Source organism: Schistocerca gregaria, chromosome 11, assembly GCF_023897955.1.
Source record: "Schistocerca gregaria isolate iqSchGreg1 chromosome 11, iqSchGreg1.2, whole genome shotgun sequence".
In the NCBI taxonomy this organism is placed as follows: domain Eukaryota; kingdom Metazoa; phylum Arthropoda; class Insecta; order Orthoptera; family Acrididae; genus Schistocerca; species Schistocerca gregaria.
Genome location: NC_064930.1, coordinates 86,672,463 through 86,685,976, shown reverse-complemented (window position 1 = coordinate 86,685,976; position 13,514 = coordinate 86,672,463). Strand labels below are relative to the sequence as shown.

The 13,514-nt window shown below is 35.8% G+C and overlaps 1 protein-coding gene across 1 annotated transcript in view; it reads right to left on the bottom strand.

Annotated features, from left to right (window-relative positions):
• LOC126295244 (zinc finger protein 664-like) overlaps nt 1-12,725 on the bottom strand; it is a 179,728-nt gene extending 167,003 nt beyond the window's left edge. Inside the window, exons 1-3 of the mRNA XM_049987599.1 lie at nt 12,417-12,725; nt 10,846-10,935; nt 5,922-5,984 (exon numbers count right to left, since the gene is read on the bottom strand). Coding sequence (XP_049843556.1) covers nt 5,922-5,984; nt 10,846-10,917 — 135 coding nt within the window. The 5' untranslated portion in view covers nt 10,918-10,935; nt 12,417-12,725. The remainder of the gene's footprint in view (nt 1-5,921; nt 5,985-10,845; nt 10,936-12,416) is intronic.
• Between the last annotated feature and the right edge of the window lie 789 nt (nt 12,726-13,514).

Sequence of the window (13,514 nt, the reverse complement as noted above, 5' to 3'; positions counted from 1 at the left end):
TCTACCCATCTAATCTTCAGCATTCTTCTGTAGCACCACATTTCAAAAGCTTCCATTCTCGTCTTGTCCAAACTATGTTGTGATGCCATTACTATAGCCAAGATTTGGTGTTAATGGTGTTAGATGATGTTACTCATGTTATGTGCTTCAACTTTTATGATATGGTGGTTTTCACACATTCATTTACCTTTTACTTTTTCCATACTCATGTTCCCTATAGTGACTTGCTATGAATTTTTATTTAGATGGTTTTTCTTCTATAGACAGGTCGTTAAGGTAGTGACAGTGAAACTGTGTGATGTTGTTGGATGAGAACTTAGAAGAGTCGCCATACTTAAGTATGATTTGAGATCCTTGTTGGTTTGTTTCACTGTGGTAATGCCAACCTGTTAAGGGATATAAAGGAAACCAAATCATATATATTCAATTTGTTGTATGACCTAGGCCACAAGGTAATTGTGAATATTCTTAGTGTCACACTGCATGCTATTTTCTCTTGATAAGTCGACTACCATTGGGTTTTGCATTGTTTCTGCTGTGACAACTAGTTGTAACATTCTCTGTGATAGTGCTTAGGATGGTAATATGCATACTATTGTACTTCATAGTTTACTGTATAATATTTTACTTTAAATGTAGATTGGTCCTCACATATACTAGGCACTTCCTCATCTATAACAAAAGGAAAAAAAGAATTAAAAAATGACCTTGGTTTCAACAGTGCCCTTGATTGTGTACCGTCTAATGCTGATCTTTTTAATGTATTTACATGTTCCCTTGTAAATCTGTGGTGTGAAATTGTTTTATGACCCACAAATATGCACATGTTTTGGTCTACTGTGCTGGATGTACACGAAGATTTAATTTAATGCCACTACTTGCATTTTTAAGCTTAAGCAGTATTATGATTGATTATCCGTCACTTTCTATAAGCTTTCTTTGCACAGCCTTACATGCTACATGTATTCTCTTATTATGCAGGGGCCTGAAGATGGTATAATGAAATGCCAAAGCTGGTTTCTTTCACAATAAAACAAAAATAATACCTTAAAAGTATACAGCTGTTGGTGAATTCTATTAATATTTCAATTACATACCAGCCAACTCCCCTGGCCATGATGGACCAACAGAGATCAAATTTGTATGGTCAATGGTCGAGTCAAAGTTCTTTAGAGACATTTGTGTAATGAAGCAGCTTGGTTTCACAAAGCAGCCATCTATGACCATTAACACAGCTTAGCAAGTCAAGCTTTTAAGGAGATGTAATGCGTAAAGGTTTTCTTCAATTTTGTTAAAAGAGTCTTTTCTAGCAATTTCCAGCTGAATTAAGTGAAACAGAAAATAATAACCTAGACCACACATGTCTGCACTCAATTAGAACTGAGGACTTGCACCACCATTGGATTACAACAGAGGTTGGGAACAACTAAGCTAACAATACACTGCTGGAAGCAGATCTCCCTCAACACAATATTGGCCGCTGAGCCTCATGACAATGTTAAAGGTAAGACCTGTTGTTCCTTATGTGAAGCTTGGCTTTTCAGTAGCTCAAAATTAAAAATTAAATTTTCTAAATGATTAATGGAAAATCTCATATAAAGATGTGAAACAAATGCTAACAAAGAGATACAGGGGCTGGCCAGTACTTACAAAACTAGAATATCAGGAATTCCACCAAGATGTTATGGCTATAAGGCCAACATGTCGAAGCCACAGAGTAATAAATCAAATTGTGGAGTAACAGGGAAAAACTGGGTGTATGGCAATTGAAGCAGAACCATACAGGCAAATGTGCAGCTGTATACTTTCATACATTTTTTCACCCCCACATCTACCATAGATAACACATACTAACAAGCTCATTCATTGCTTCCATGATTTATCCCCATCTTGTTTAATCCCAATATGATGAACAATATATAGATTTGTGTTGTCAACAGTTGCTTCAAATCTTTTCAGAGACTTTCTCTTGTTTCATTGATCATGTAATATGGTACTTGTAATGTAGATTACTATGGCTACTACAAAGTTACCAGGAGATATATGACAGGAATTATTAAGATTCATCACTTAACTTGGGGCAGTTAGCAGCTAATTTACAGTAGTAGTGAACGGAAGTCACAAGATATTGCTTTTGTAGGAAAACTGAAAATGATTTCAAAAGCAGTGATTGTTTCAGAAAGGGAGCACATGCTGCTCTTTTGTCATTAGATGTGAAGTCATAGAACTACCTGAACACTGTAAGTTTATTTTAGATAATGTGGGACACTATACTGCCATATTTATCTCTTATGTTTATCTGCTAAGTTTAATAAACTAACGAAAAACTGCTACTTAGTTTGCACTGTACTAATAAACATGTATTACAGCTTATCACGATAATGCTATGAAGACAGTCTCTTTCAGTATTACAAAGTATCCCAAATTTTACACATTACCAGGATAATGCATACTTTAAGCTTCAAAACAGTCTGTCTACATTTGGTCCACAGTCATACTGAAGTAGCATTACAGGACTACCATGAAAATATGCAAATGTAGCAATAGGGGTAGATACATAATGAAATCCAGTTAAATCGTTCAGTGCCACAATGCCAATACATCTGACAGAAGTAGAAAAAGCAGACACTAACAAGAGTGCAATTCAGCAAAATTATTCATATTTAGATCTACAGGGTACAGAATCTAGGTAGTCACACACTTATGGTAGAGTATTTCTTTAGCAATTATTGATGTGCATGCCAGTGACTCGTTCACAGAAAATGTAAAAAAAAATTGTCTCCAACTAGATTAATACAGAAAACTAACACACTATTCCACTTTAAGAGCAAACACTTAACCATAAAGCTAGCATATGACTACGTCAAACAATGGCTCCCTTACTGTCCCAATGACGACCTAGACAAAATTCCCATTTTAAATAGCAAAGGAAGTTGTCGTTTCTGTTGAAATGACCTTCCTGGACTGAAAACCATATATTTTCTACCACTATGTCATTGCTTACAAGAGAATAATTCAGAACATTTCATCTAAATGACAAAAAAAAAAATCTAGTGAATATATCAGGGTAATTGTGAAACAAATCAGGAAATAAATCGACCATCAAATAGCTATTAGACCAGCAACAGGCTGAATACAGCTGCTCAGCTGATGTATATCTTGAGCTGGCTGACTCCTTGGAAGCTCACTTTTTGAAGACACAGTGTTGCTGCCTACGACGGCAATAAATGGGAGCAGAAACGCCAAATAGGTCACTGTGTTTTATTCGCAGTTCTGTAACTCTGAGTTGGGTCTAAAGCATAGTTATGAATAATATCCAGATGCATTGACTGGAATTCATAAATAAAGAGCATGGAAAACTTTTCCGCAGTTCTCCTCTTCTGTATCTGTCACACACAATTTTGGCATTCTGCATTAAGCAAACTGAAAATCTCATTAACTGGAAGCAATTTGCTTAGGTATCACCAGACACTATTAACATTATGAGCAAACAACATTCATTTTAATATTATGTTCTTGAAAACAGTTTTGCTCATGCAAAACTGTCATTCATTCCACAAAAACCAAAGAGGCGAAAAGTATTGTCTATTCTGAACAATTTCAATATAACACCTGATGGTACTTTGTCAATAACAGTAAAAAACACCCGATGAATGAGCTTTTCAATTGTCAGACAGTGTACAACACAGAGGAACCAAATTAACAAGATGATGTTACCTAAGGTGAGCACAGATTGGAACTTCTATGTAATATCTTGCAGTTGGCACATTAATTTATTTCTTGATTATTTCACACTGATGACACCTCTAGGCTATCACACCATTCATACATGAATTAACAAGGAGTAATTTTTAAAAAAACGCTATTGTAAATATTACGGCACTATTGGCTGGATCTGACTCAGTGGACGGTGCTACTTTAATTTCATTTCATGTTGGAGACTATTGGAAATGCTTAATGCTTTCAAGATACTCACTGCCCACAACTCCTGAGACAATTCTTCAATCAGCTATTGCTTAACTAAAAAGCTGACTCACATAAATGGGGTAAAACCAGAAGAACAAACAGGTATGGAAACAAGACACCTGGCACATTACATCAACATGGAATAATGAGAAAGTTGAGCATTGGTAAGGCAACAAATTTAGATGAAATAAATTAAAACATTTTGAGATGAAACCTAAATCATTTCTTCCATATGTATGTCCATTTTGAAAATGTTTCTACACAGCTCACAAACACCAAGTATGCATAATTGAAGATTTATTCGATTCATTTTTAGCGCTCTGGTAATTTGAGGTGTAAGTGGCAAGTGTCTGCCACTTGACACTCATCATCCCAGTACCAGTGTGATGCAATCTGGAAGAGTCAGGAAGAGGGAATAAAAAAGTCCACAATTGCAGGAAATGAAACCTGTCGGTTTCCATGGTTTAATCTTACTTTCACATGCCTAAGTCACGCACAGCAGTCCTCAGGGATGCAGGATGTTGTGACTAATCTCTATTGTATGTTAGTTTCTCAAGACTGATGTTTGGGGCCCATGGGCATTGATGTGGAAATACTCTAAGAACTCCATGTTCTATGTGTGGGTATGTAGTTACGTCAGCAATTTCCTGAAACTACACCTTACACGGAGGAGCCACAATAGGTTGCACTCTCACACAGTCAAAAATTCGTATGGTGAAAGAAGCATAAAGTACACGGACATTATTTTGTCTTAGGTGTCAACAATCAACAGCTTTGAAGAAAATGACTGGCATAGTTTCTTTGTTACCGTGTCAGTTTGCACACATGGTGTTATACCTAGTGAACTAGTAGCATAGTGGCTGATAACAAGGGTTTAACTTTTTGCACTCCATGTCAAATCTTTTCATATGACTTTTTCCTTTTGTTGTCACAGAAGTATGTTCAATTTTATTTTTATACTACAAAAGTACCAGTGCATTCCCCAGGGTTGTATCTGTCACAAAAACAGTCAAAGCATGAAGAACTGAAACACCACCAGCAACACGCTAAGCAGTATATACCACAGACACATTCTTTGATGTATGATTAGGAAAAATAACTTCACTAACATTCTAAACATCTGACGATCTGGTGATAATTACATGGAAAACCAAGCATATCAAAGTAATTTCTCAAAAGCTATTCTTGCTTTCCTCCCCTCCTCTTCCCTACACCACACTCATATACTTAAGATTCCAAAGATATATGTATCCACCTGCATCATCTATGTAAAAAATATATTTATAGCGACAAAAAATTATTTCAAATACCAGAAGTTCACCACATTGTCAAAAAGATTTCAATAAGGATATAAGAAACATAAGGTAGAAATTAACAGATATAACAACAATTTATGACTGTAAGTAGAAATTTACTTCTGCCACAACAGAAACAAGTACTTGGATTTCCCAAAACAAACTCGGAATTCCAGTTTTTTTTTTATCAACATTCTCATCCACCATCACGCACTACAACCACAAGAATGAGATTCTAACACAACCCAGGATGCATGCTTGGACAGCCTCATCATTCCAGCAAAGTCTCAAAAGCAAGAAATCTTGATTCCAGTTCTGGTTACAGCAGTGATTTTCACGATTTGCTTTATATGTACACCAAACCAGTCACATTGAATTCCTATCTATATTCACACATGTCAGAAATAATTCTGCAAATATATATTCTACAACTGTTCCACTAATACTTCAGCCCATACATTCTGAATTTTGCCTAGTTTTCCTCATTGTCCACAGGGGTCTAATTTGTTACTGAGAGTCTGGCACCATTTACCATCATAACCATTACAATGAAAACCTGAATGCCAATGGACAGCTACAATTGTTATCAATTATATTATATCCACAATAACTGTCATATAAATGTACTTAATTATATACTCATTTAAATCCTAGAATTACCTCTTGATTCACACACTCCTGCAATTCTTCTTTTACATTTATGGTGGATGGGTAAGTCTGGACCTGTGATAAGAGTAAAAATCTTTAATTGGTGGCTTAAGACGTCATGGTTTTCAAATGTTTTATGAACTTTAAGTTTAACTACAGAACTATTAAGAAAAATTGTTACTACACAGTTTAACAAGAATAATCATTTTATCACTACATCTCCTTCCGAGAGAGAAATTCCGGGTGACATGAACTCCGTAAGATTTATTTCAAAGTGAAAAACTTATGATAACACTCATAATAATGTATTTTAGCAGTTTTTAGGAAATTGCACTTCACGCTTTTCCCTTTGCTACTATTTCATGTTTGTCAATATAAAGCCATCACCATACACCTTACCATTAAAGGTTGGAATAGCAATTACACTGGCATAAAACACACATTTTATTAAATGGAAAAAACATTCTGCTTTGCAACAAAAGTAGTACGCATGTCAATGGTAGCATATAATCCCCCATTTCTATGGTTACTCCAAATAATAGTATTAACATACTAGAGGCAGGTGCGATCCATCAAGGAACATATGTCTTTTTTTCCAACTGCTTATTTTCTGGTGCCTAGGGTAGACACACAAAACTATTCAAAAAATGAAAGTCCTAAATATGGGAAAAACAATTCTCGCAATGAAGTAACATAAATGTAATGAGATATTCAAGGTTCAAAGGATCAAAGTGGAGAGGTACTCATCACTGCCCTGGTTTTCGTAGGCTGGGCTGACAGTGAATGTCCAGTCCACTTCAATTAGACACTGACTTATCCAGTTAAATTGTCAATATGCCCAGGTATATTCTTGCAAGCTAACATTCTCATGCAAGTTCCGGCATTGGAGCTGGCACTCCTACAGAAACTTACAAGACAAGTGAAATGAAGAAAGTAATAGATATTTCACAAAGACAGAAAAATCTGTCTCAATTTGCCATTAAATCTCACAAGTATCACAGGCTTGAAACCAACATTTTGCTAGATTTTAAAGAAAACAAACAAAAATTAAGATCCCTCATTAATTTCAAACACTGTAATTTACTGGAAGTTAATAGTGAAACCAACCACGCTAGCTGTTAAAATAGTTTCATTAAAAAGTTGTGACCAGTTTTCACATCAGTAGAGATGTATGTTCATGTGATCTGTACAAGAAATAAATTACAATGGGTTTAGAAATAGATGTGTCCTACCATGAAAGGCCATATATCAACGAGAGCTGGGTTCTGATACATTTCTTCAATTTTTAAAAAAAAAAAAAAAAGCCAGTGTGCAGCGAAGTAAATGGTAAGAGCAAAGTCCATTGTTCATTCTCAAGATTAAACTGACTGGAATCATGTTGCATCTATAAGAGAAAGGAAACCAGATAAAACAGTTAAGACTTCTGACTTAAAAAGCAATTATGGGAACTAACTAAAATCACCACATTAACGTGTCTTAACTTTGGAAGAGAAGAATAATAGAGCCTCAAACATCTTACCATGCTGTAGAAGTGTGTACAGCGTCATTGTTACCAATACTAATGGGTCAGTAGAATGAGCCACATGTGAGATGGCACTAGTTCGAGTCTTTGATTGAATTGATGCCTACGACAAGAAACATGGGGACTGGCTTTACATTTTAAATGGTTCTTCTCAGGATTGCAGTGATTCTCTGGGGGAGTTTAATAAAATGTGTGATAATATCCAACTCACCATGTAGGAGAGTGGTGATGTGGCTCTTTCCTTTTTGTATCTGTCCGTCAGGATTGGTGATAATACAGCCAGCTATGATATATACACTATTTCACACCTAGTAATTCAAAGCTCCTCTAACCACACACCGTGGTATATAAGAAGGTGGCCTCCTGGGCATTTCTTCACAGACCACAGTGTCCCTTTGCCATCTGAAGCTCATGGCGGAATTTATGATAATCCAGTTTATGGCATATTCAAATAGCTACAATGCAGACTTCATCCACTGTATTAATAGAAATGTGTTGCAGAAAATGAATATAGGGTATAATAATGTGAGCTGCTCTGCATCATCTAGTACATCAATTATGCTCACCCCAATATGTAACAGGGATTATAGTGATGGTAAATAGCATAGGATATCTTGATATTACTTCTAGTAAGGTTGCTAAATAGCCGGTCTCTAAGAACATATTTCTGGCCTGTTTTGTCCCAAAGATTAGTGGCCTAAAATTTAGGCATAGGTAGGAGACAATGCGGGATAACTTTAAATCATATGATATGCATTGCATCAAGTGTGAAAATTATGATTCTAATACATAGACCAAACAGGAAAAAGCTTTGATGTATGTTTTAAAGAACATAGTAACAGTGCAGGTTCAAGGTCAGCTTTAAGCATCCATTTACATGAAACAGACCATTCAATTACTAGCCTCCACTCAAATTTGTAGGTGCTGCACTATGAAAATCAGGGTACTGCACTCTACAACCACTTTTAGCATGTTATTGATATAACATACGATGAACAGTAAGACTTGGCTCTTAGCATTTACTAAGCCACATCATGACTGTTTAAAAAAGTAAAAAAAAAACTTGAGTAATCAGCTCACATTGATATATGGCATTTGATGTTAGGACATCTATTTTTAGAGCTATTGTAATTCTTTAATGCTTCAATTTCTTGTACAGATCACCCGAAGATTTATCTCCACTGATGCAAAACTGGTCATGGCTTTTAAAGCAAAGTATATCAACAACCATTGCTGAAAATTTATACACCATGTGCAATTTCAGTTGCAGCTGAGCTACTTCTAATATGATACATTAAAGTCTGATTAAAATATTAGCAGCACATCACATGATTAAATTTTGTGTGTATATTAAAAACAAATAATAAATTAGTATGACAACAACAAATCTGGACTGGGAATGTAAATATGTGTGTGCTAAGAACCACAGAAAACTTTTGATAATGATTAATGTAACACTCTGTAATTGAATACTTTCAACACAGCCATGGTATCATTCCTGTGGGTGTAAATGTAGCATGATGTTGACACATTACAAATACCAAATAATATTTTGTTTGAAGTAAAAGCAGGTGATATAATTTAAAATAAAAAATAAAGAAATCTTATTCTTCTGCAAGTTAATGAAAGCCATTCATTTTCACTTACACTGGTGGAAACGGGACTATGATAGAGCTACTTTTTTTGGCTTTCACTCTGCATAATTTAAGAAATGGTTATCTACTTGGAGACTACTTGATGACATACATTTCTGGGAAACAATGTATCGGATAGAAAATACATTGATAGTCTGTTTCAGGAATGAGAACTGCCACATATGCATTTGGTGTGACGATTTACAATAAGATATTGGTCCGAGGAATAGGAATCACTGCTTCATAGTGGGGAGGTTAGTCAAATGCATCTGTTTATGATACAAAACATACATAGACTAAAAATTAAGTTTTATTTGCTTTTGAAATTTAGGTGTCTTTTAGTTAATATAATGTGCTAAATGTGTTCTCAAGGGCCACAGAAAATGTTCAGTCCACCCACTGAAGCATCACAAGTTGTGAGAGAAACTTCCGTGTGGTATTTCAATAATTTCTGAGGTTCCAATCCACAGTTAACCAGTGTTCAAATTGGCATAATTGGTATTCATAAATTCTACAGCTTTCGATTAATCTTATAAGACTATTATTTTAAGCTAGGGTTTGTTTCACTTATCAAATTGTAATGAGGTTAATTTTAATATATATTTAGTACAAAATGTGAACCTGAAAATGTCATCAGCCTGAACGGACCCACATCATTACCAAAATTGTAAAAACAAACCACTCAAAAAAATGCAATAGGCATAAAGTTAATATTGTAACAAGGATTCAGCTATTCTCGGGAAATAATATTTGTTGGCTTTGGCTCTCAAAACCAAACTGTCACAGCATAATCCCAAACACGTACCATACTATACTACAGACCAGTTTGTCACCACATCATCTATTCCAAAACATAATATATTAGCAAAATAAATATTGCCAGTGTTGCATTATATCTCTGTACACACATGCCATATAATTCCACCAAGGATTAGAGTCAGAGCCTGTTACCAGTAGGTTCAACCCACACTATTACTGAAATTGTAATCTACCAGTGTGCACGCAAACAGTGCTGTCAACCATTCATTAAGCTCCAGTAAGAAATTTGTCTGAAATGTAAATTTACTGACATCCAGTTTACATATTCACAGAGAAATGCTAAAAAAATGGTTCAAATGGCTCTGAGCACTATAGGGCTTAACATCTGCGGTCATCAGTCCCCTAGAACTTAGAACTACTTAAACCTAACTAACCTAAAGACATCACACACATCCATGCCTGAGGCAGGATTCGAACCCGCAATCATAGCGTTGCGCGGTTCCAGACTGAAGCACCTAGAACCGCTCTGCCACTCTGGTCGGCCATAGAAATGGAAATTTACAGATTAATATGAGACTTACTTATCAGAACAGTGACCACAGTGAACAGCTCTTCAAACTTACTTACAAAAATGTTTTATGTGAGCAGTAATCATGTAATGTTGATAAAGAAATCACAAAAACATTTCAACTTAAATTCTCAATTATTTGAAGTAAGCATACAGAATAAAAGCACACTCCAAGTTTATGTGTGTGTATTATCAATGTCACTGAACAGTGCATTTAGAAGTTCTCTAAATTCTAGTAAACATTTGATCTACTCTATTCCTTTTAATCCAGTGAAATTCAATGCAAATCATAGTTTATGCAATCTTGTGAATTGTTATTTATGACAAAAATATTATCTGGAATACACCACATTATACATACTTCCAGACATATGACAATAATGTTTATTTGCTCCAAATAACGCACAGACAACTTAAAGAAACACTGCTAAGACAAACAAGGATACCACTTACTGTGGAGTCTGGCAAGGTTGACACCTCATCTGTTATCTCTGTTTTTATCCAGATAATGTTTTTCTGATCCATTGCTGCAGTCCCAAGGCCCTAAAACCAAGGAGCCAAATAAAAACAATGGTATTCAATATCCATTGTCACTATGAGATCAATCTCAGAAACAGCATTTTTTTACTCCTACCACAGCATGAGTCATTGCACAGGAAATAAATTGAAAAAAAAAAAAAACAACAACCACACAGAAATAGCATTAAGAATGCATCTCTCATGTTATGAAGGGTCAGAACATGCTATCACAAAATGTCAACAGAAAAATCACATGCAAACAAAGATTTATTGATTGTTACTGTTTCTTTGTGACAGTGATTCATTGTATACTGCAGCTACAGTACTATATGCAGTATGGGAGATTAATTTTGTAGCTCTCTATCTGAATTGTAACCTCAGCAATATGACGATGCAAACCAACTAACACATGTAACGTGAACTTTGTAAATAAGACAGTTTACTACATCGAAAATATATTTTACAATAACGAGAAAGTTGAAAATGAAGTTTGCAGGCATACACACTTAGATTGTTCTCATGTTGTACAACCATCTTTTATCACTGTAATTTTTGTCCACAGTGTAGCTCTTCCTGGACCAATTATTGTTGTAATGTCCTTATACAGAACTTCATAGCAGCTCACTCTGAACAGCCACGCAAATAAGAGCTAGAATGTCTTCTATTGGATCCTCTTTCACCCCCATATAAACAATACTTCTACATAAACAGTAACTGCGGGCATTTATGTCGTAAGTATTCAAGCATACAATTTCAAACGCTACTATCTGTGTGAGCAGTACTCCATATCACAGCATCGCTCTTTCTATCCCTTAACCAACATCATTGTATCATAGGTGATATAAACATACTAATATAGTAAATGTGCGAAATTCACTGTCTGCCTTCCTTCACCCATCACAAAATGTTTAACATTGTTTCCCACTTTCACTGGAAACCACAACTCAAGGAAACTGTTGCAAAAGTTGCGGGAATAATTTCCTTTACGAATTGAAGAAGGATAAATGTAGAGATCTAGCAGGCACTTTACATGATGCTATAGACCTAACGACACATCGACCAAATATTCTCCGTAACTGACGTACAAAATATATTCTTGATGTACACCAGAATAAGAAATGAAACACTATCTTCTACGCTGAAATTACAAAACATACATTTCACGGAAAGAAGCACAGAGGTTATTTCAAAATAAACATAACCTAAGAAATTACATACGAAATCACACGCTGTCCATAACCATAATCAAAGTCGCAAATGGTTATCCAATGACAGAAATTCAATACGGAATAAAGTTGCTTTCGGGCATTCAGGTTGTATCACATTAAATTAAAACAATATTGACAATTCACCAGTTCCTCGGAGAATATTCGCACCTTGTTTCACAAGTCCTATCCATTTACCATAATAATAACAACAAAAATGCTGTAACACTCGTGTTCCAAAATAAATTTTCGTATTTTCTTCCCTCATGTTAGTAATTTTTTTATTTATTTATTTATTACCTGAAGGACGCAATTTACAAATTTCTGCAATACACATTACACAAGATGGCTGCTACTAAGCACCTCACTTCAAAGATATTTTGACCTGAACCCTCGTCCAGAAAACGATCTGTCTGCGCAAATCACATTTGAGCAAACAGTTCGTTGCGTGCCAACAGAAGATTTGCGCAGAAATGCGTACGGAAACTTCGAACTTGGAGGTTAGAGCGAAACTGCTCAAATCTGTTCCTACAAAGCACATCTGGGCAGACAAGTTGGATCATGTGGGCAGCTGATCGCTGCAAATAATCAAATATGATACGAAGTAGTGGTGGGCAGGAAATCGCGTATCAGTTAGAAATCACACTGATTGAGCAGTCACAGAAATCACATAACAACTTTACAAAATCTAACTGCGATTTCAGTCACAGTTAGCAGCCCAAGTAGCATTCCACAATAAACGCCGTGAGCCATCTGTTGGCCAAATTACATACTGCTTTCTGCGATTTCAGTGACAAATCGCAACTAAGAGTCGCAAGTAGCAACTAAAACGCGCAGTTAACAGTGCCATCTGTTGGCCACAGTTTGTACTACGCTCATCTCTGCAACACGCTATCGAGTCTAACTGCGATTTCTGTGACAAGTCGCAACTAAGAGTCGCAAGTAGCAACTAAAAAGCGCAGTTAGCAGTGCCATTTGTTGAGGAAAGCTCATACTATGCTATTCGCTACCGACTCAAACTGAGATTTCCGTGACAAATCGCAACTAAGAGTGACAAGTAGCAATTAAAAAGCGCAGTTAACATTCTTTTCCTAGTGTCATCTGTTGAACGACGTACGTACTTCGTTGTAAGAGCCTTGTGCCTCACGAGATCGGTGTGCTGTGTGTGCGTATGAAGGACATTAGTGGTAGAAGTCCATTTTTGTTCATTTTGAGATACGGAGTCGTAAAGTTAAATGAGCGCTGAAAAATCTGCAGTTGAGATACCAGAAATATTCAAGCACATGGCTTCTTACTAGAAATGAACGCTTATTAATGTTTGTTTGGATCATTAATTTCAGAAGCACTATAGACAGAAATGTGGAGGTAATGGACTTGTACCACTATTGAAATAAGTTC